This window comes from Pithys albifrons, chromosome 7 (genome assembly GCF_047495875.1).
Source record: "Pithys albifrons albifrons isolate INPA30051 chromosome 7, PitAlb_v1, whole genome shotgun sequence".
Classification (NCBI taxonomy): Eukaryota; Metazoa; Chordata; class Aves; order Passeriformes; family Thamnophilidae; genus Pithys; species Pithys albifrons.
This window is the reverse complement of record NC_092464.1, coordinates 56586609-56609603: the sequence shown is the minus strand read 5'-3', so window position 1 is coordinate 56609603 and position 22995 is coordinate 56586609. Positions and strand designations below refer to the sequence as shown.

General features: G+C 51.2%; 1 protein-coding gene across 1 annotated transcript; it reads right to left on the bottom strand.

Moving 5' to 3' along the window:
• Positions 1-11145: 11145 nt before the first annotated feature.
• Positions 11146-12309, bottom strand: LOC139673892 (olfactory receptor 14J1-like). The gene has a single exon (XM_071559825.1). The coding sequence runs from the start codon at positions 12307-12309 to the stop codon at positions 11395-11397; it is 915 nt and encodes a 304-aa protein (XP_071415926.1). The 3' UTR covers positions 11146-11394.
• Positions 12310-22995: the final 10686 nt, after the last annotated feature.

Below are 22995 nucleotides of genomic sequence, written 5' to 3'. Positions count from 1 at the left end.
GTGGGGCACTGTCCAAGGAGGAAATAACAGTGACAAATCAGATGAGATATTTCTGAGAATAATCACAGCCATATCCCAATACCCCTTTCCCTTCTACTCACACTCCCCTTTCACCTTCCCCTTGAAGTATCCCCTGGAAAATATCCCTGAGTGCTCTGCTTCTGTAAGAAATACTCAACTCTGAAACTCTAACTTGATAGGTGAATAAACCTGCTCTGCCCTGCCCTGCCCTGCCAGGGTTTGCTCTTTCTATCCACAGCCTCTCCCCCAGCACTGAGGGAGCTCCCCAGACTAGCTGAGAGCTGCCCCTGGCAAGTGGCAGAGCTCCTGCCCTGGCACAGCACCCTGGGGTGCAGGACCCTGCTCTGCAGGACAGTTTGGGACAGCCTGGGTGGCACAGCCAGGGTTCAAACCCTACAGTCATCCCTGGGAGAAGGGAACCCTGCTGGGATGTCCCTGGGATGGTGCAGCAGAGAGTCCCTGCTTTGCAGCACGTCCTCATCTTCAGCACCAGAGAAACTGTGATATCCCACATTAGAGACCCCCCAGGCTGTGGGATGTGCCAGCGTTGGGAGATCTTCCCACAGACTGCACATACATTGCCCTTCATGCAGACTTACCTTCTGAAAGCCTGGAAAGATTCCTCTTCTGTGGATCTTCCTCTCAACTTTCCTCACACCCCAGACTGTGTGAAACCTCTCTCTGCCCTGCTTTTCTGCCCTCGGTGTGTGCAGGCAGTGCCCTGAGCCCTGCTGGGCTGTGCACAGGAGCTGCTCCTGGGCAGAGCTGTCTCTCTGCAGTGCTGCCCGCTTGCCAGGAGCTCCCTGTGTGCCAGGAGCCCGGCCCAGCTCAGCAGCACAGCAACAGCCCAGGGCATTTAATGGCCCTCTGGGGTCTTTGGTGCTGAGTCCCTGAACCTCAGACCCTGAGGAAAGTTCCAGGAGCCTCATGAGAAAGCAAAGTCAGAATCAAACTTTAAAGTTTCTTTTGTTGTTAATTGGTCCCTCTGAGGGACATAACTGAGAAAGTGTCCCCAGATTCCAGTTAGAACATAAAGTTGTAGACAATGATGACAAATATGGACAAGGTCACTCTGATGCTGAGGAAAGTAGGAAGCGGTTCATGAATCCCACGGTCACAGCCGTGACCCCCAGGATTTGGGAAGGCTGATCCTGTACCTCCCATATTGTTTAGGGCTCTTCCTGGGGCACCGGGATCTGGGATGTGCAATGCCAGGGGCAGGAGGATGGGGCAGCACCTCCCAGGCTGCTGAGCAGGGACAAGGAGGCAATGAGGCCCCAGGGCTGCAAGGCTCACTTGTCTCCTCATGCCATCAGGGGCACACACAGCAGCCATGGCCAAAGGCCTGCACAAGTTGGCTCTCTTGGGGCCTTTCAGCTTCTGCACATCCCTGTCTCCGCTCCAGCCCAGGCAGTCCTATGGTGTCCATGCCCTGCCCCTTTCCCTGCAGGCTGTCGGCATCCCCCGGCTGCCCCACCTCGCTGGCCCATTCCTGCACTGACATCTCTCCCTCCTCCCTGGCTCTGCCTTGGAACACAAAGCCTTGGACTGATCCGGACTCCTTCAGGGGAATGTGTTGCACCACAGCACTGCCCTTGGGGGGAAATTCCTTTCTCCTTGTGTGCAGTCTGGACCTCCCCAGTTGCCCTTCAAGGCCTCTCAGGCTTCTCCGGTTCTTTCCTCAGTCTCCACACCACTGGGCCCAGGGCTTGGAGGCTTCCAAACCCCTTCATACGATATCTCTGGTATTTAGCCATGAAAATGTTGTGCTCTTAGTGCGGGAGAGACAGAGTGACACTTTTTGCCAAAGGTTGTATTGGCAGAACAAGGCACAGGAACTGGAACTGAATGAGGGGAGATTTCCATTGGATGTCAGGAAGAAATATTTTGTGCTGAGGGTGGCAGGAACCTGGGCCAGGTTACAGAGTAAGTGGAAACCCCATTCCTGGAGCTGCCCAAGGTTTGGAATTTTGTACAACCTAAACTTGTGGAAGGTGTCCCTGAGTAACTGAAGTGCACCTTGACTAGTGGCTATTTTAGGTCTCTGCCAACCCAAACAGTTTATTATTCTTTTTTCCTGTAACCCCAACTCCTTCTCCACAGGGTTGCAAATACCTACATGCACCATGTTGGCATTTTAATGTGACCTAATCCCCAACACTTTATGAAAATGGAAAAACAGTCCTTTTAGGGACATGAATTTCAATGACTTTGGAGGAACCTTTCAAAACTCAAAAGTTACAAAGGAACTAATAGAGATTTCCAACATCTCTGCATGAAAGGCTCCCCAAGTGATCAGTGACAGCCCCCAGGATGGCCTTGCAGCTGAGGTTGGGGGTTTTCTCACTCAGGTCCTGAGACTCAGGGTGAGAAGCCAGAAAGTGCATTTAGGAATTGTGCATGATGTGCCATGGGATGTCCAGGAAATGAATGAAGTGATATGTGGAGGAGCAGGCATGAGAAAATAAAGAGAAAAGTGTATGAAAGGAGCTGGGCATGTGCAAAGAGATGACTGGTCAGTGCCTTTCCCTTGCCATGTCCTGCAACTGATCCCACAATCTTTCCCATTTTCTTAATCCCTCCATTGCTAAGAAATAGAATATTAATTAATTCAAGGGAATTTTGTGATTCAGGACCAATGGACATTGATTCTTTTGTTTGCTAAAAGTGTTTAAATAGGTAAAAATTGATGCATTGGTGTCTGTGTGAAAGGATTTCTGTTGGACACACACACAGAGAATGGGAATAAAGTGATGCCTTCCTTTCTAACACCAAACATGCAGTGTTAGGGGGTTTTATTACCCCAATCATTTCAGAGGGGTTTGGCAACAGCATGAGCAGGTTTTGATTAATATCTTGTCTCCAAGTTACTGGGGCCCAATTCCTTCCCCATGAGGCTCCTGTAGCAGAAGTGGCTTTGCAGAGCCCAGCAAGAAAGAACACCCTTAACCAGCAGCTCTGCAGTGTTGCCCACCAGGCTGGGCTGGCAAGGGAGGGCTCCTGGCCATGGACTGGCAGGACCTGCTGCTGCCAAGATGCATTTGGGGTTTCAGGCTCTCCCTGGCAGAGGCGCCACCAAGTCACTCTGAGTTGTGCCCGTGGCCTTCAATGTGCTGGGGCTGGCCTGGGGCTTTTCCTGCAGTGGGATGTGCCCTGGTCATGGCATAGGAAAGGCAGTTCCTCCACCAGCAATCTGCTTCTTCTGCATGTCAGGCCCCCACTCTCTGCCCCTCACTCTGCTCAGTGTTTGCCTTGGCTCGTGGGTGCATTGACCAGATCTGCTTGAGTGTTCTGAGGCACAACCCAACACCTACTGCCTTCTGCACCCACAGCATAAGAAATGTCATTTTCTATGGGGCTTGACCTGATGGGTCTTTGCATTACTGTCTTTAATTTCCATTTTTTGAAAATTACCTTTTCCCCAATTGGGTCAAGATGTTGGGCTCTTTCACAGTTGCCTGAAGTAACTCAGAATCATAGAGTGTCCTGAGTTTCAGGGATCTTCAAAGATCATCTATATCCAACCTCCGTGACATGAACAGGGGCACCTTGCACTAGACTGGGTTGCCCAAGAGCTCTGCCCTGCCTGGCCTTGAACACTCCAGGGATGGGGCATCCACAGCTTCTCTGGGAAACCTGTGACAGCACCCTCAGAGGGAAAATATTCTTCCTAATACCTCATCTAAACCTTCTAATTCAGTCATTCCCCTTTTTCCTGTCACTCCAGGCCCTGGTAAATAGTCTCTCTCCATCTTCTATTTTGTTCTTTAAGGTACTGGAAGGCCACAATTATGCCACCCTAAAGGTTCCCTTCTCCCAGGCGAACAATCCCAGCTCTCTCAGCCATCCCTCATGGCAGAGCTGCTCCATCCCTCTGATCATCTTGGTGCCTCCTCTGGACTTGCTCCAACAGCTCCATGTCCTTGCTGTGCTGGGACCCCAGAGCTGGAGGCAGCTCTGCAGGTGGGGTCTCACCTGAGAGGGCAGAATCCCCCTCCCCTGCTGCCCAGGCTGCTTTGGAGGCAGCCCAGGACACCACTGGTCACCACTTGCCTTGGTGACCAAAGATCCAGTAACACATCCCCCCTGGAAAGGCCTTGTATTACCTGGGTCAGGAAGTTTCCCCCCATTCATTCCAGGAGTCTCCTTCAGTGCCCAGAGCCCCCCTTGCTGCTTTACCAAGAGATGTTGAGCAGGTTCGCTCAGCAGGACAAGGGCCTGTGAGCTCGATGCCTCCTGTGAGCTCCAAGTGAGACCATTCCCACCTATTTCATCTCCTAAACCAGAGTCACACATCCTGTACCCTGGAGAGGATGGAAAGGAAAAGTGATTTGATGATTTAGGGAGTCTTACAGGAAGCCACTGTAACAGATGTGTGAGATGAGTGCAAAGTTTATCATCCAAACCCCAGGGGTGTCACTGACACTGGTCACTGCTCCCCTGTGTCAGGTGAGAGAGCTCCACCTCAGAAACCTCAGGGATCTCCTTGTGTGAGGTGGGGCAGGGGCAGTGCTGGGCAGGAAGGGTTTAACTGGACCACTGGGCACTTTCCTAGACAGACAGGTATCCAAAAACCATCCAGAGGGAAGAAAATGTTAAGCTTTTAATATTCTTTTGTGTTCTTCTTCTTGTGTTACCAGGACACAAATACCTGATACTCTTATGCAGTTTCCCTGGGACCCTCTGCCCAGGTTCCATCTGCAGCTCCAACAGGTTTCTGATATCCTGCAGGTCCTCTGTGACAGCTGCCAGTGCCAGGGAAGGACCTCAAATACATCTAGGCCTCCAGTCGCTCTGGGCGGTGATGGTGAGTCAGTGCAGCTCAGTCTGAAAACCAAAGAATTTTTTTTGATATTTTGAGTTTTAAATGACATATTTTTATCAATTGAAATGATTCAATACTTTCAAGGAAATGTCAATACCATTTCCATCATATCAGAATGTGATTGCAGGAGAAAAATTATCAGAATCATAGAGCTGATGAGTCATTGCCTCAGAGAATCACTGAGGTTGGAAAAGCCCTCCAAGGTCACCGAGTCCAACCACAATCCAGACCTGCCAAGTCCACCAACAAACCATGTACCCAGGTGACACATCCACACCCCTTGTAAGCCCCTCCAGGGATGGTGACTCTGCCAGGTCCCTGGGCAGCCTGTTCCAAGGCCCAGCCCCATCCTGGGGCCTGACCTCAGAAGCTCCTCTTAAGCCTTGACTGACCCAGCTTAGCAGAAAAGTGTCCCTGGACTGTTCCAGTCAAGCCACAGGGACTCCATGAGGGCACCAGGAGCTCTTGCACAATATAGGTGGGAATAGGCAGAAACAGAAGGGGTCAACAAGGGTGGGAAACCAAGGATGAGTCATTAGCCCTTGTAACCCTGGTGAACTGTTTACCTGACTTGTAGCCCACATGGATCAGCACCATTGGGAATTGTGGTCACTGGAAATCAGAGGGAGTGTGGTGCAGAGCCAAGGCTTGTGGAAGGGATTGAAGACATGAGAGTGTCAGAGAGGAGGGACAAATGCCTCAAGGGATAAGTATTTCAAGGCCAAAAAGGATGATCTTCCCTGAAAGAGCTGCCAAGCATTGAAAGAGTCTGTCCAGGGAAGGGGCTGAGTCACCATCCCTGAAAAAGTCCAAAAGATGTCTGGGCATGGTACCTGGGACATGATTTAGTTGTTGGTGAAGGTGACAGTGATGATAACTTGGGCTCCATGATCTTAGAGGTCATTTCCAACCTTAATTACTCTGATTCCATGGTGACTCAGACACTTCCCTGGACATTCTCCTCCAATGCTTGATACCCTCAGTTGCACAGACCCCACAGGCAGCCAAGCCCTGCCCTGTCAGCCTGCACAGCCCAGCTCTGCATCTCTCTGACCCTGGGGACAGCAGGGATTACTCCTTGGGGACACCTCAGTTGCTCTTTCATTGCCACCCACCCCAGCAGGATCTGAATCAAACCTGTTGCTTGCCTGGGACTTTGGGCACTTGGTAGCAGCTTTCTGTGTTCCTGTGAGGAGTGACAAAGAGCCTTAGTGGGCACCTGAAAGTCACATCAACCTCCCAGTCCCTTGACAGTCACAGCTGAACTCAGCACAAAAGCTCCTTTAGGTCTGGAGGTTCTTTGCAGCATCTTTTTAGCAGAGTTGCCACCTGGGCCAGCAAAGGGGATGCTGAAACCTGTGTGAGCCTTGTCAGCCTTGGCTCCTGTAGGACAATAAGGAACTACAGAATCATAAACAGTGTGAGTCCTAAGGGCCCTTATAGGTCAACCAATCCAGACCCCTGCAATGAAAAGGAACATTTTCAACTAGGTCAGGTTGCTCAGAGCCCCATCCAAGCTGCCCTTGAATGTTTCCAAGGGTGGGACACCGACCATCTCTCTGGGCAACCACCCTCAGTGTAAAAGATTCTTGTTTATATCTAGTTCAAATCTGCCCTCTGTAAGTTTAAAACCATTATCTCTTGTCTCATCAAGCCCATCAAGCTCATCTGCCCAGGACCTACTGAAAAGTCTTTCAGGTGCTCCTGACAAGCCTTGACCAAACCAGATGAGCCAGGAAAGTTCCCTTGACTGTTACAAGTGTGTGGTAAAGTGTCCCTTGACTGTGCCAAGTGCTCCTGTATGATAAAGGTGGGGTCAATCCTGCCCATAACAGGTGGGGATCACAGAACAATCACCCACTCTCTGAAAGCCTTGGAACGTTCCCTACATGAATCGTATGTAGCACAAGTGGAACAATTCCCAAACATTTTGGAAACTCCAGTAATTCCTGACATGAGGATGGAAATTCAGCAGAGAACTAAAGCCAGTCACCCTGTGACCCCACAAACAGAGGTCCTGAGGGAGGCCCCTGGAGCTCCCCAGCACCTCCCTCTCAGTGGGCACCTCTGGGAGCCTCTCGGAGCTCGGGAACCCTCAAGTTTGCAACACTCCAAAGAGCGTCGCTGGTGCCCAGGACAATTCTGATCCCCCCTCAACAAACACACCCCTCCAGGTGCCCCCCTTGTCTCTTGGGAATCACAAAGGGATGGGATGGGAGTGTTTCACTGACAACCAGGAGAATTGTGGATGGGCACCTTTACACACACAGATATTGATGTGTCCACACATCTCTGCCTGTGTGTGTGTGAATTGAGTGTGGTGTGAATGTTGTTGTTGTGAATCTATAACTGAGTCACTGTTAAAATTGTAGCAAATGGTGTCAATTCACTTGATAACTGAGAAACTCATCAATGATACAGTACTATTACTCTGTTTTAAATCCTTTGTATCCAAATCCTTTGTACCCTGACCCTCTTGCAGCTCAAGTCTCTGTATAAATCATTCCCTTTCACTAAAAACAAAAATTTTTTTTTCAGTCCACTTTGAAATTTCCTCCTTAGCAAAACTACAAAACAACTCCAATTAGTACAAGTCTTCAAGACTTGAAGACAATTAAAGGAAGAGAAATAAATTGTTTTTCTGTGTTTTAATAAGCCCCACTGTGTATTTGGAGATGAGTCCATGATCCTTAAGTAGTGAGACAAAATTTGAAAAACTGCTCAAGAAGTCAGAAGCCAAACTCCAAGTCCCTTGAAGCACCAATGGCCCCAGTGAGGGCAGGCACTGACAAAGCCTCACCAGGGACTCCTTAGAGCAGATCCCTGGAGGCCCTGATTGCAGGGAGACAAAGGCTCTGTGCAGGCACCTGCAATGCTGAGAAAATCCTGGGCTGGTTGGAGGAAGCACAAAGGCCAAGGCCTGAGCCCCAGGCCCTGGGACAGCAGGTCCTGTCCCTCACAGGTGGCTCAGGGCTGTTTGTGGGGCAGTGGGATGGGAGGGGGAAGAACAACAAATGTTCAAATCTGTGCAACCCCTCCCAGCCTCCTCAGGGAGGGGTGAGGGAGAAACAAAGTCCAGAACCTCAAAAGAAAGTTCCTTCTGGTGACCTCAGTGGCAGAGGCACCTGCCAGAGCCAAAGGGAGAAAGCAATGGGTGCCTTTGTGCCTTCCAGCCCTGCCAGAGGCCTTGGCCAACTGTCCTGCAGCCTGTCCTGCCCTGTCCCTGCTGCTCCTCTGGCCTTGCAGGCTGCACACACCCATCCTGCTTTGCCACCAGCCCTCCCAGCAGCATTTCTGTGCCCTCACTGATGTCTCTGCACCATCTCTGGCTGTTCCCTGGAACACAAAGCCATGGGATGATACTGACTCCCTCATGGTGACCTCTTGCACCACAAGGCTCCTCTCTGAGTGACATTTCTTTTTTCTCCCTTCTACTCAGAAACTCCTAAGCTGCACTTTGTGACTTTCTTTCTCTTTCTAGTACCAAGAAAAGCTCTGTCATCCTGGCAGAATCACAGAATATGCTGAGCTGGAAGGGGTCTGTAAGAATAATTGAGTCCAACCCTTAGCCCTGCACAGGACCATCCCCAAGAGTCACACCATGTGAGGATCATTCAGACCCTCCTTGAGCTCTATCAGGCTTGGAGCTGTGACCAGTGCCCTGGGGAGCCTGTCGAATACCCAACCAGATCTTCCTTGGACCCTCTCCAGTTCTTCCTCATTCCTCCACAATGGGGAACCTCAAACCCAGACACATCAGTCCAGATGTGCTACCCCAGGGCTCATTCCAAGGGGGTGACACCTCCCTTGTCTGGGTGGCCACACTCCCCCAAGGCAGCGCCATGTTCTGTTGTCCTTATTAACTTTGACCTGAGCCCCTGTGCCTCAGGACATCCCTCACACAGCCCAGGCCCTTCTCCTCGGGGTCACTCCAGAGCTGTTCAGGTCCCTGCCCTCATCTCTGGGTCATTGTGCCCCCAGGGCAGGACTGGCCTCTTTCCCTTCTGAAACTCCAGCAGGTTTGTGTTGCCAGAGCCCAGAGCTCCTCAGGGCCCCTGAGAGGGACTCTCAGCTGGGGCAGCTCTCAGGGTGTGTGCACAGGTGGCTCAGCTGCCTCTGGGTGCCCAAGGCTGCTGCTGCCTGTCAGGGAGGTGACAGATGTGACCTGGCAGCCCCTTCCCAGCCATGGCCCCCTGGAGATGCTGAGGCCCAGCTGACTCCTCACAGCATTGCCACCCATCTGCTCCTTGTGTGCCATGAGCTGATCAGGTCCAGGTCACCTCACATTCCTCTCCAACACCTTGTGCCTGCTCTGGGCCCTCAAGGTCCTTGTCCTGCTCCCAAGGGCTGTTTGGGAGTAGTTAATGGTCAAGGGTTGGGATTTAGAGCTCAGGGTAGGGATTAGGCAGAAGTTTAGGGATGTTTGGGATTCTGCTGACAGAGTGTGGTTCATGATTAGGGGGAAAGATTTTTGGTCTGGGTTAGGATTAAAGCTTGGGGGTTTCATAATAATACTGCAGGTGTAGGTTTGGGATGGGCATTAGAGTACAAATAAGAGTCTGGAGTGCTGGGTTTGGCCTTTTCCTTCGAGGTCAGATTGAGATTGGGATTAGAGCAGTGGATTCCTTTGAATGGGAGTAGCAGCACTTTTAGGTTGGGGCTTGAGATCAGAAATTGGGTAAAGGTCTGTCAGAAGTGTTTTCAGTCAGCGTTTCAGAACCCTCAGCATGACCTGAACCTATTTTGACATCATCAAAATGTTTCCTCTCTGTTGTCCAAGCTCCTCTATCCTTCCCCAATTATCCCAGTTCCTCGCAGTCTCCCCAGAACTCCCATCTGGATGGGCTCAGCTTTGTGATGACACTGTGCAACCTCATGGAGTCAAAGGGCCATTGTGACATGCTGGGCCTCATGGACAAAATAACTGAAATGTTTCAGAACCTTATGGAATCAAGGGGTCATTTTGACACTGCTGGGTGTCATGGAAATAAAGGAACCCCGGGACACTGAGGAGCTTTTTCAAATCAAGGGGCAGTTGTGGCACCACAGGGCCTGATGGAGCCAAAGGAACTGAGGGATGCTGTTCAGCCTCATGAAATCAAGATGCCATAGGGACACTGGAACCTCATGGGATCAAGGGGCCATTGTGACATGCAGGGAAACTCATGGAAGAAAAGGGACCCTGAGTCATTTCAGAACCTCAGGACCCAAGGGGCCACTGGGACCCCAGAACTCCATGGGATCAGCAGACCCGCTGCCTCCCCCCCACTGCCACATGAACCAAAGTCGTGGCTCTGCCACCCCTTGGGCCCCTCTGGAGTCAGCGTTTGCTTCAGCAGCACAACTTGTCTCATATGAGGCATTTTCCAGATTTTGCTTTGCCCCCTTTCCTGTGGTATTACTTTTTGTTCTTTGTTCCTCCAGGGGGCAAAGGGGAATGGGAAGCACATGTTGATCAGCATTTCTATCTGTACAAAAAAGGGAGTTGGGACAAGGGTGGGGAGAAATAAAAGCTATTTCTCTCACTCTCTGTTGTTGGTTTGAACTATTCCCTTGGTAGTGTCGCTTTTGCTGCTGTATTTCTGGTAACTAAAATTATTTTTTTCATTTAATACCTCCTTGTATTTTGTCTCTGTGTATTTGTGGGGAATAAAAGGGGAAAGAGTTCATTTTATTGGAGTTCCCATTCCAATATTGGTCTTTAAACCAAGGCTGGTTGCTCGAGGGCTCCCTGAAATTGGTATCATACACAAAGGATTTGAAAATGCAGTTTGTCCCATAGGACTGGTGCTTCAGACCCATCCCAGGAAATCTGGCTGTGCAAGGAAACTGCTTTTTGCCCCCACCCTGCACACTCACATTCTGCAACTGGGCACTGGGATTTACGTTACCAGGACACTTCCTTGAGCACATTCCTATTGGCAACTTTGGAGAAAGCTGAAAGCCTTCCTGCCCTGCCCTCAGGAGATGCCCTTCCCTGATGGAGCTGCTGTTGTGCAGCCCAGCTGTGTCCCAGCAGTGCCCACGGCCTGTCCCTGCCTGTGAGCCCAGGACGGACATGCAGCAGGATGTGACCAAGTTGCAAGAGCACTGAGGCCTTATAGCAACAGTAGGGTTGGAAGAAGAGTGTGGAAGTGGAAAATGAGCAGATATAAAAAGACAAAGTGCTGGTGCTCCCCGGCAATGCTGCTGCTCTGTGATAGTCTTACTCTCTCCCTCTGCACACAGGCACTGCCACTGGCCTTCCTGTGGCCACAAAAGAAGGAACTTGAACAAACAAATTGCACCCATATCTTTTATTTGCTTTAAATATTAAAAAGATCATTCTCTCATTTACACCATCTCCAAGTAAAACACAAAAGATTAAGAACTAAAGAAAAACTGAGGATCGAAAATAAAGTTTAGTTGCACACAACTTAAGAAGAAAAAAGAAAAAATAAGCACCATAAACATCACCCAAAACCTGAGACAGATGTTTGGACAGGTAATGAGTTTCTTTATGAGTGATTTGCACATGAAAACAGGCAGGTATTTACTGCAAAAATGCATCAAGTCATTATTTTCCTCACAGCATCCTTGAGTTCCTTATTTCTCAGGCTGTAGATGAAGGGGTTCAGTGCTGGAGGAATCACCGAGTACAGAACTGACAATGCCAGGTCCAGAGATGGGGAGGAGATAGTGGGAGGCTTAAGGTGGGCAAATACAGCAGTGCTGATAAACAGGGAGACCACGGCCAGGTGAGGGAGGCACGTGGAAAAGGCTTTGTGCCGTCCCTGCTCAGAGGGGATCCTCAGCACAGCCCTGAAGATCTGCACATAGGAGAAAACTATGAAAATGAAACAACCAAAGACTAAAAAGGCACTAAGCACAATAAGCCCAAGTTCCCTGAGGTAGGAGTGTGAGCAAGAGAGCTTGAGGATCTGGGGGATTTCACAGAAGAACTGGCCCAGGGCATTGCCCTGGCACAGGGGCAGGGAAAATGTATTGGCTGTGAGCAGCAGAGCATTGAGAAAGCCACTGGCCCAGGCAGCTGCTGCCATGTGGGCACAAGCTCTGCTGCCCAGGAGGGTCCCGTAGTGCAGGGGTTTGCAAATGGCAACGTAGCGGTCGTAGCACATGATGGTGAGGAGAGAAAACTCTGCTCCAAGGAATAAAATAAGGAAGAACACCTGTGCAGCACATCCCATGTAGGAGATGGTTGTGGTGTCCCAGAGGGAGTTGTGCATGGCTTTGGGGACAGTGGTACAGATGCAGCCCAGGTCTGTGAGGGACAGGTTGAGCAGGAAGAAGTGCATGGGGGTGTGCAGGTGGTGGTCGCAGGCTACGGCGCTGATGATGAGGCCGTTGCCCAGGAGGGCAGCCAGGGAGATGCCCAGGAAGACCCACAAGTGCAGGAGCTGCAGCTGCCGCGTGTCTGCCAATGGCAGGAGGAGGAAGTGGCTGATGGAGCTGCTGTTGGGCATTTTGTTCCTCAGAATATTTTGATCTGTTGAGGAGGAAAAGACAGGAATTATTTAGGCCAGATTTCTACAAGCAAAACACTGCATATGTCACAGCCACTCCACTCTCAGGCTCACTCCCCACAGTCAGACTTCCCTGCAGCTCCTTCCCCTGAGCTCTGGGGTTTGCTGCATAAGGGGCCCACTGGAACCAGTAACTCTGTGATGGGCTCCTGAGGAGTCCTTCTTGTTTATCAGTGAGAGGGAACTTGGAACACAGGGTGACCTCTAAATGTACTCACAGAATCACAGAATATTCTGAGCTGGAAAGGACCCTCAAGGATCATGGAGTCCAACCCTTACCCCTGCAGAGAATCATTCCCAAGAATTACACCATGTCCCTGAGAGCTTTCTACAAGTGCATCCTGAGCTCTGTCAGCCTTGGTGCTGTGACCACTGCCCTGGGCAGCCTCTTCAAGTGCCCAATCACTCTCTGGGAGAAGAACCTTTTTCTAATATCCAACCTTAATCTGCCTTGAAATGTTCGGTCATTCCCTCGGGTTTTGTCACTGGCCAGTGACAGAGAAGAGATCAGTATCTCTCCTTCCCTCTTCTCCTCACTTGTGATACTTCAAAGAGCTTCTCAGCATGGCTGTTTGCACTTTGCCAGCTGAAGAACTGAGCTGAGGGAATTATTTCTATTTGTTCACCCAGTTGCACCTGCCATAGTTAGTAATGGTTGTGGATGCTTGAAATCACTGACAATCTATTTGCTCTGTAGGTCAAGTCTTGTGCATCCTGAGAGGCAAAGGGACAGTCCCTTAGTGGAGACAGAAGAGCTGTTCTGTCCATTAGTGTTGTTCTCACCTGCCCTGTGCTGGCAGCTTGGAGCTGGATGAGCATCACACACAACTGTTCCCTCAAAACAAAACTGCACACTGCTGAGAGCAGAGGAACCCTGAAATCTGGGTCCAAAGAGCAGAAAGACAAACTCCTCACCTTTTTCATCTCTCTCCTCACAGACTGAGACACGGAGCAATCACTCCAGATGCCCAGAGCATTTCCATGGATTTAGCACTGAGGTGATTTCTCCATGAAGTTTCTAGACAGCACAGAGATAATGTGGGAGAGCTGTGCCCCTTTGGAGGGCATCCTGCAACCCTGCAGGAGACCCCGGGAAACAGATGGATATCCTGAAGTTGCCTGGAGGGGTCCTGGGCACTTTGCTCCCACAGAAACATCACTACAGCAGGACCCAAAGGGTTTGTGTCCAGACAGAAGCTGAAACTGCAACCCTGAATCCCCCTCATTGGCTCAGAAGAGCCAATGGTGAGAACAAGGACAGCACAGGCAACAGGGGATGGCAGTGAAATGCCACAATGCTCCTGCCAAGGGAGGAGGGACACACAGAGACTGATGGAAATCAGAGGCTTATCCTTCCCTGGGCTGTGGCTGCTGCAGGGCAATGCACACCTGAGCCCCCACGGGCCTGAGGGCAGAGGCTCTGCTTAGGCTGGGAAAGGAGCCCAGGGTGGAGTTGGTCAGGGGAAGGTGTCTGTGCCACAGGGCCAGCAGGGAGGTGCCCATATGCCCCTCCCCAGCATTTGTGGCAGCAGCTCCCTCTCCCTCCCTGCCTGTCTGTGCTGTGAGGAGCTGTTCCTGCCAGCAGCCACCTTCCTCTGCCCAGCTCAGCTCCCTCCAGTGCTCACACAGCCCATGCCCACCCCACTGCCCAGGGGCAGCTCTGCCTGCGCAGGGGCTGAAGAGGAGATCCCAGACAAGGTGAGGTGGCTGGGAAGGGGAAGGTGTTCTGAGTGGATGTGCTTCCTGAGACGTGCCCTTGGACATGGCAGGAGGTAGAACTGAAGATGAGAGAAGCCCAGAGTCATTGCAGTTGAAGGACCTTGCCCTGCCCTGATCATCCCTGCCCTGCTCATCCCTGGCCTGCCAGAAGGGGGTCACTCATTCCACCCACATTTTCTCCCTGCAGTGCCCTGGGGAGCTCCTTTGCTGGGCTGAGCTGACCCTGGCAGGCAGCAGAGTCCCTGCCCCAGCACACAGCCAGCTCTGCAGGACAGCCCTGGACACCCCTGGCTGCACCTCCACCCTCACAGCCCACAGCCAGGCCTGCCAGAAGGGAACATTCTTGCCCCATGCCTCTGATGGTGCAGAAGGCAAGTCCTGCTCTGGACCATGTTCTCCTGATGCACACCAGGAAATCCAGAAGAGCCATCCTGACAGGTCCTGGCAGTGGTGGCATTTGGTAGGTTTAAGACATACTTCCAGGAACTCACCTGCAGTCAGAGACTTACCCTGGCCAAGGGCTGTGAAGGTTTCTCTCCTGATGAGCCCTCAGCTGTTCTCTCACCCAACGATACCTAAAACTCTTTCCTATTTCTCTTGTCTGCCCTTGCTGCCTGCAGGTCCTTCCACTGGAAGAACTGTGGGAGTCCTTCTGAAAGATCCTGGAAGCTGTGGGATGTGCCAGCATTAGGAGATCCTTGCAGGAAGGGAAGATTAACTTTCCTACAGCCAGAGAATTCTTCATTCAAATACTGTGGAGGTTTCTCCTTTAATGAGAGCTCAGTCCCCTCCCAGCCCAGGCTGCCTCTCATCTCTGTCCCTTCTCTGCTGTGCCCTCGGTGTGTGCAGGCAGTGCCCTGAGCCCTGCTGGGCTGTGCACAGGAGCTGCTCCTGGGCAGAGCTGTCTCTCTGCAGCGCTGCCCGCTTGCCAGGAGCTCCCTGTGTGCCAGGAGCCCGGCCCAGCTCAGCAGCACAGCAACAGCCCAGGGCATTTAATGGCCCTCTGGGGGGTTTGGTGCTCAGTCCCTGAACATCAGACCCTGAGGAAAGTTGCAGGAACCTCTTGAGAACCCAAAGTCAGATTCAAACTGTAAAGTTTCTTGTAGTGCTAATGGGTCCCACTGAGGGACACAACTGAGAAAACATCTACAGGATCTTGTAAAAGTGCAAACCTGGAAACAGCGATGACAGGTCACAGAATCTTAGATCCATCAGGGTTGGAACAGACCTTCAAGGTCTTTTTGTCCAACTCTGAATGCAGCACCTCCATAATCACCCGTAAACCATGTCCAGTAGTGATGTATCCAGACATCATGTGAACACTTCCAGAGACACCACCACCTTCCTGGGCTACTTATTTCAGTACATAAACTCTCTCTCAGTGAAAAAATGTTTTTTTAAATACGTATTCTGAACCTTGATCGATGCACTTGAAGGCCATTTCCTCTCTTTCTCTCACTGCAGCCTTGGTAGAACAAACCAAATTCCACCCCACTAGAAGCTCCTTTTGGGTCTTCATAGATAGCAACAGGTCCTTCCTGACACTCCTTCTCTCCAGACTCAAGAACACCAGTTCCCTCAGCTGTTCCTCATGACCCATTTTCCCGAACCCTCCTCTCTAGGGGGAGCCCCCTACACCCAGCTGGGCTGTGGACTGGTGGGCAGAAGAGCTCCAGCACAGCAGACATCAGAAGGCTTGATCAGAAGGCTCACATCTTAGGGAGTTTTTTCAGATAGGTTGACAGACAGTTCTCATAGCTCATAGTAGAAGAAGTTAGTTCCTATTACATCAATAGATCTAGATCTGACTCACTCTCACATCCTAGTAAGTCTCTCTCTCATGCAGTAATGTCCACACCTTTTAAGCACTCTCATATCCAACATGCCAACACATCATTGGTTAACAAATTCACCTGGCATACACCACAGCCTCTCATTGGTCACCGGCCACCACACATACTCCAGGTAGCTCTGTTCTCTTTAAGGTAGAACTCCAAACAGCTTTCCTTAAGGGATGCACTTACACTCACCCCCACACTCCCCCAGCTCCATTCCCTTCCCTGGACACACTCCAGCCCCTCAATGTCCTTTTTGCAGTGAGGGGCCCAGAACTGGACATAGCACTGAAGGTGGGGCCTCACCAGTGACCAGTGCAGATGGAAATCACTGTCCTGGTTGTGCTGTCCACCTTATTCCTGACACTGGTCAGGATGCCACTGCCCTTCTTGCCCACCTGAGCACACACTGCCTCATATACAGCCACTCTCAACCATCACCCCCAAGTCCCATCCTGCTGAGCAGCTCTCAAGCTACTCTGCCCCCATCCTGGAGCATTCCATGGGGTTGTTGTGATCCAAAGACAGGACCTGACACTTGGTCTTATTCATCCAGCTTGTCCAGATCCCTCTGCAGAGTCTTCCTTCCCTCCAGCACATCCACAAACACATAAAACTTGGTGCTGTCCATGAATTTACTGAGGGTGCATTCCATCCCCTTGTCCAGATTATCAATAATGATGTTAAACAGGACCACCCCCAACACTGAGCCCTGGGGAACACCACTGGTGACCAGCCCCACATGGATTTAGTTCCATTCCCCACCACTCTCTGGGCCATCAGACAGTTTTTCACCCAGCAAACAGTTCCCTCATCCCAGCCATGAGCAGCCAGTTTCTGCAGGAGATGCTGTGGGAGGTGGTGCCAAAGGGTTCACTGAATTCCAGAGAGACACATCCACAGCCTTTCCCTCATCTCCAGAGTGGGTCATTTTGTCATAGAAGGAGATCAGGTTGGTCAACCAGGATCTGCCTTTCCCAAGCTCACAGTGGCTTGGTTTTCATGTTTGTGCTGTCTGATGGCACTCAGGATGATCTGCTCCATGGACTTCCCTGGCACCAAGGTCAGGCCTGACAGGCCTGGACTTGTCCAGATCCTCCTTCCAACCCTTCTTGTGGATGGGCATCACAGTTGCTGATTTCCAGTCAGCTGGGACTTCTCCAGTTCACCAGGGCTGCTGGGCAATGAGTGAAAGTGGCTTGGCCAGCTCTTTCTCCAGCTCCCTCAGCACTCTCAGGTGCATCTCATCTCGGCCAGGGACTTGTGGAAGTCTCACTGGCAGAGCAGGTCACTCATCATTTACCCCTGGATTTTACAGGAGCTTCATTCAAACTCTCATCACCAACTTCTAGCCCTGGGATCTGGGTATCCTGAGGATAACTGGGTTTAGTGTAGAGGCAAAGAAGGCATGAGGTCCCTCATCTTTTTCCTCCTCCCCTGACCCTGCACTGCCTCTGCATCCAGCAAAGGATGGAGACTCTCTTGAGCCCTCCTTCTGCTGCCCATGGATTCAGAGACACACTTTGTTTTCTTTAAGTGCAGAGCAAAACTCAGTTCCTGTTTGTCTTCAGCCCTTCAAATTTTCTCCCAACATAACCTCACAATATCCCTGTACTCCCCTATGTTTCTTGCCCCTTTTCCCAGAGGTGACACACTCTCTTTTTTCCCCCCCTGAGTTCCAGCCTGGGTTCTCTGTTTAACCAGGCCATGCTTTTTGCCCTCTGGCTTGTCTTATGGCACAAAGGCAGAGCTCCTGGAGCTTTCACATTTTTCTTCTTAACGTACCTCCAGCCTTCCTGGACCCCATTTTTTGAGGATTGACTCCCCAGGGACTCCATCAATCATTCTCCCAAAGAGGCCAAATTCTGTCTGTTGTCAGTCCCAGGTGTCAGTTCTGCTGCCCCCTCCTTCCTTCACCCACCATGTAAAACGCTGCCATTCAGTGTCTCTGTGCCCAAGATGGCCCCAACCACCACATCGCCCACCAGTCACAGAATCATTGAATGGTTTGGGTTGGAAGGGACCTTAAAGAGCATCTCGTTCCAACCCCCTGCCATGGGCAGGGACACCTTCCACCAGACCAGGTTGCTCAGAGCCTCATCCAGAACTTCTGAGGATGGGGCAGTCAGAACTTCTCTGAACAACCTGAGCCAGGGCCTCACCATCCTCACTGTAAAGAATTTCTTCTAAATATCTCATCTAACCTTTCCCTCTGTCAGTGTGAAGCCATTTCCCCCGTCTCCTGTCACTCCAGGACCTTGGAAGTAGTCTTTCTCCATCTTTCTTTTAGGCTCCCTTCAGGTCTTGGAAGGCCACAATTAGGTCACCCCAAAGGTCTTCCCTTCTCCAGGCTGAACAATCCCAATTCTCTCAGTCTTCCCTCATGGCAGAGCTGCTCCATCCTTCTGATCATCTTGGTGGTCTCCTCTGGACTCGCTCCAACAGCTCCATGTCCTTGCTGTGCTGGGACCCCAGAGCTGGAGGCAGCTCTGCAAGTGGGGCAACATCCAACCAGGTGTGTTCCAGCAAGGACAGTGTGGAACCTCCTGGAACCAAAGGGGACATTGTGACACCACAGAACCTCCTGGAACCAAAGGGGACATTGTGACACCACAGAACCTCCTGGAACTCAAGGCATATTATGAGACAACAGAACCTCATGGAATCATAGGGCAATCGTGACAAATGGGGCCTCATGGATCCAGAGGAATCCAGAGATATTTTGGGTCTTCCTGGAATGAAGGGGCCATTGTGACACTGCAGAGGGTTATGGAGCCCAAACTACCCTGGGGTCGCTGCTGAACACCATGAAATCAAAAGTCCATTGTGGTACTGAAGGGATTAATGGAACTGAAAGAACCCTGAGAAACTGGAACCTCCTGGAATCAAGAGGCGATTTTGACACTGAAGAGCCTTTGGAGCCAAAAGGACCCTGGGGCGCTGTGGAACCTCATGGAACCAAGGGGCCTTTGTGACTTGTGGGGGCTCCTGGAATCAAATGAACCTCAGGACATTTTGGAACCTCATGGCATCAAGAGGCCATTGTGGCACTGCAGAGCCTTATGGACCATGGCAGGATGTTCTGCCCTGATCAGGCCCAGAATCCACTCAGAGAATGCAAACAATGCAGGCTCTCTGGGCTGAGTTACTGCTGGCACCAAGGGGCTGTTTGGGTGTTGAATTCTGCTAAAACCAGCCTGGTTCACCAAACTGCAAATGCCCATCCTGCTTTTTGAAGCACCATTGGACAGAGAAGCTGCTCACTAGCCTGGAAACATGTAACCAGCAATCCCTGACAGTGTAACTATAAAAGGTCAGTCCAACTTCCACATGGCAGATCCTTCCAGAGACTGCCTTGAAGCATGTGGAGCTTCTCCCATGAAGCAGGGATGGCTCTTCATGGTCACTGCCCAGGGGTTAAGGGAAGGAGAGAGATCTGCCCTCTTTAGTTGTGTGAGAGTTACATCGGTCCCTTTTTAATGATAGTTTCTTTTTGCTGCTTTTGATCAACTGCATTAAAATAATTGTTTTGATACAGTGCACTGCACTATTTTATGCTAAAATATACTCTAATAGGGAGCTTTAGCTTTTCCACAGTGTATTAAATATTTAAGAAAATATCTTTTCACTTGTCTACTGTTCTGTCTGCTCATTTATCATAATATATAATGCAATTTATACAAGTGGATCTGATTTGCCATCATTAAAACCTGTGAGGAAAAGTGATTCAATCTCCCCTCTATAATTCCTGAAATGACCCCTTGATTCCATGAGGTTCCACAGAGTGACAATGAATCCATTGTATCAATAAGACTCTGCAGTGTCACACTGGGCTGTTCATTCCATGAGGTTCCACAGTGTCCCAGTGGTGGTGTCAGAGATGGTGGAGCTGTTCTTTTTGTGGTCAGAAATAGAATGAGAAAAAAATAATGTCACCAATGGCATCTGGGAAGGTCCAGACTGGACATGGGAAGAAAGAAATTTCCCTCCAAGACAAGTGCTCCGATACAAAGCATCACCCAGAAGGAGTCTGGATCAGTCCAAGGCTTTGTGCTCCAAGGCAGAGCCAGGGAGGAGGGAGAGATGTCAGTGCAGGAAGGGGCCAGCGAGGTGGGGCAGCCGGGGGATGCCAACAGCCTGCAGGGAAAGGGGCAGGGCATGGACACCGTAGGACAGCCTGGGCTGGAGAGGAGACAGGGATGTGCAGAAGCTGAAAGGCCCCAAGAGAGCCAAGTTGTGCAGGCCTTTGGCCATGGCTGCTGTGTGTGCCCCTGATGGCATGAGGAGACAAGTGAGCCTTGCAGCCCTGGGGCCTCATTGCCTCCTTGTCCCTTCTCAGCAGCCTGGGAGGTGCCACCCCATCCTCCTGCCCTTGGCATTGCACATCCCACATCCCAGAGCCACAGGAAGAGCCCTGAACAATATGGGAGGGACAGGATCAAACTTCCGAAATCCTGGGGGTCACGGCTGTGACCTTTGGATTAATGAAACATTTCCTACTTTCGTCAGCATCAGAGTGACCTTGTCCATATTTGTCATCATTGTCTACAACTTTATGTTCTAACTGGAATCTCATTACACTTTCTCAGTTCTGTCCCTCAGAGGGACCCATTATCAACAAAAGAAACTTTGAAGTTTGATTCTGACTTTGGTTTCTCAAGAGGTTCCTGCACCTTTCCTCAGGGTCTGATGTTCAGGGACTGAGCACCAAACCCCCCAGAGGGCCATTAAATGCCCTGGGCTGTTGCTGTGCTGCTGAGCTGGGCCGGGCTCCTGGCACACAGGGAGCTCCTGGCAAGCGGGCAGCGCTGCAGAGAGACAGCTCTGCCCAGGAGCAGCTCCTGTGCACAGCCCAGCAGGGCTCAGGGCACTGCCTGCACACACCAAGGGCAGAAAAGCAGGGCAGAGAGAGGTTTCACACAGTCTGGGGTGTGAGGAAAGTTGAGAGGAAGATCCACAGAAGAGGAATCTTTCCAGGCTCTCCCACGGTAAGTCTGCATGAAGGGCAATGTATGTGCAGTCTGTGGGAAGATCTCCCAACGCTGGCACATCCCACAGCCTGGGGGGTCTCTAATGTGGGATATCACAGTGTCTCTGGTGCTGAAGAGGAGGACGGGCTGCAAAGCAGGGACTCTCTGCTGCACCATCCCAGGGACATCCCAGCAGGGTTCCCTTCTCCCAGGGATGGCTGTAGGGTTTGAATCCAGGCTGTGCCACCCAGGCTGTCCCAAACTGTCCTGCAGAGCAGGGTCCTGCACCCCAGGGTGCTGTGCCAGGGCAGGAGCTCTGCCACCTGCCAGGGGCAGCTCTCAGTTGGCCTGGGGAGCTCCCTCAGTGCTGGGGAAGAGGCTGTGGGTGGAAAGAGCAAACCCTGGCAGGGAAGGGTAGGGCAGGGCAGGTTTGTTCAGCTATCAAGTGAGAGTTTCATAGGTGAGGACTGCTTACAGAACCAGAGCACTGCAGGATATTTTCCAGGGGATACTTCAAGGAGAAGGTGAAAGGAGGAACTTCTATCAAGCTCTCAAGCCACATACCTGGTGGTTTCTCATGCAGAGAGAACACTGAGGAGCTGCACAGGGGCTGAGAACTACCTGGCACTGTTGGTGTCTGGGAGGTGGCACAGCAGGCTCAGGGTAACACTGCCCTGAGTGCCCACCTGGTTCTGCCCTGGCTTCTCACAGCCGGACCCTCAGTGTGCATTACCTTTTTAATCAACTTGCTCATATTACTGGGGTTGTTTCCTCCTTCTCTCAGTCAGGCTCACTGGGGATGGGAGTTCAAGCTACAGAGTCAATCACTGATCCTGTGATCCCCCTCAGGCAGGTGGGTCCCTGGGAATGAGACATTCCAATTCTCCTCTGACCTGTGGGGCTGTCAGTAGTGAATTCTGTGTGCCAGGAGAATGAGGTGTGTTTCCCAGAATCAAACCCCATTGTCAGGACACTTGGTTCTTCTCTGAGATGTCCTTCCAAGCTGGGAGCTGCCCTCAAGAATGCAAATCATCTTCATAGCCCAATTGTGTTATCTGAAATCCCCAGTGCAGAGTGGCAGAGATGCTGTGCCCATCCCAGGAAATGCTGTTGAGTTGGTGAGATGAGCCACGTGTGTCCTTGAGACCTTGAGCCAGACTGAGACATTGAGTGGTCTGTGATGGATCTCTCTGCTCTCAACAGTGTCTGGTGGCATTTCAGTCATAAATGGGAGTGTGATCACTCTCTCTCTGAGGAAGGTCCAAGTCCAGGGCAGCTGGAACAATACAGAGGGACAGAGCAGCTCCCCTCCCTCTGCACTAAGCCACAGACAGTCGTCCTGTTTGGGAAGCCCTGCTCTGCTCTTCCTCAGGGCAGCACAAATGCTCAGGATTCTGACATCCAGGAAAACTCCACAGGGAAGATTATTTGGGTCAGAAACAAAACACCAAAAACTATGAAACAGTCTTCTGAAATCCAGATTGTTCTCACCAACTGGAAATGCCGATGCTGACAAGCAGTTTTGCTAGGAGAAGTTTCATCTGACACAGCTGAACACCAGGCTGGGCCCTGCCCCCACCATGGCCATGACCCCCCTGGAGAAGAGCAGGGCTGACCCTCACAGCCAGTGGGCAGAGGGGCTGCTCCTCATGGGAAATGTAGTGAGCACCAAGCAGGGCTCCAGCCATGGATATGAAGCAGTTTCCTGAAATACGAAAAGTTATGGATGTGTGCAGGAGGGAGAGGGGTTTTGGGAAATAGTTTTGATTTATCTAAGAAATGTCTACTCTGACTTTCCATAGTTTAGCTTAAAGAAGCATGTTCTGACTTCTCCCTGTCTTTTTAACCACACCCAGAGGCAGCAAATGTCCAACAGCAGCTCCATCAGCCAGTTCCTCCTCCTGCCATTGGCAGACACGCGGCAGCTGCAGCTCCTGCATTTGTGGCTCTTCCTGGGCATCAACCTGGCTGCCCTCCTGGGCAACGGCCTCATCATCAGCGCCGTAGCCTGCGACCACCACCTGCACACCCCCATGCACTTCTTCCTGCTCAACCTGTCCCTCACAGACCTGGGCTGCATCTGCACCACTGTCCCCAAAGCC

What these genes read in the sequence shown, in the direction of transcription:
- LOC139673892 (XM_071559825.1), bottom strand. Translation starts at nt 12,309, where the DNA reads ATGCCCAACAGCAGCTCCATCAGCCACTTCCTCCTCCTGCCATTGGCA.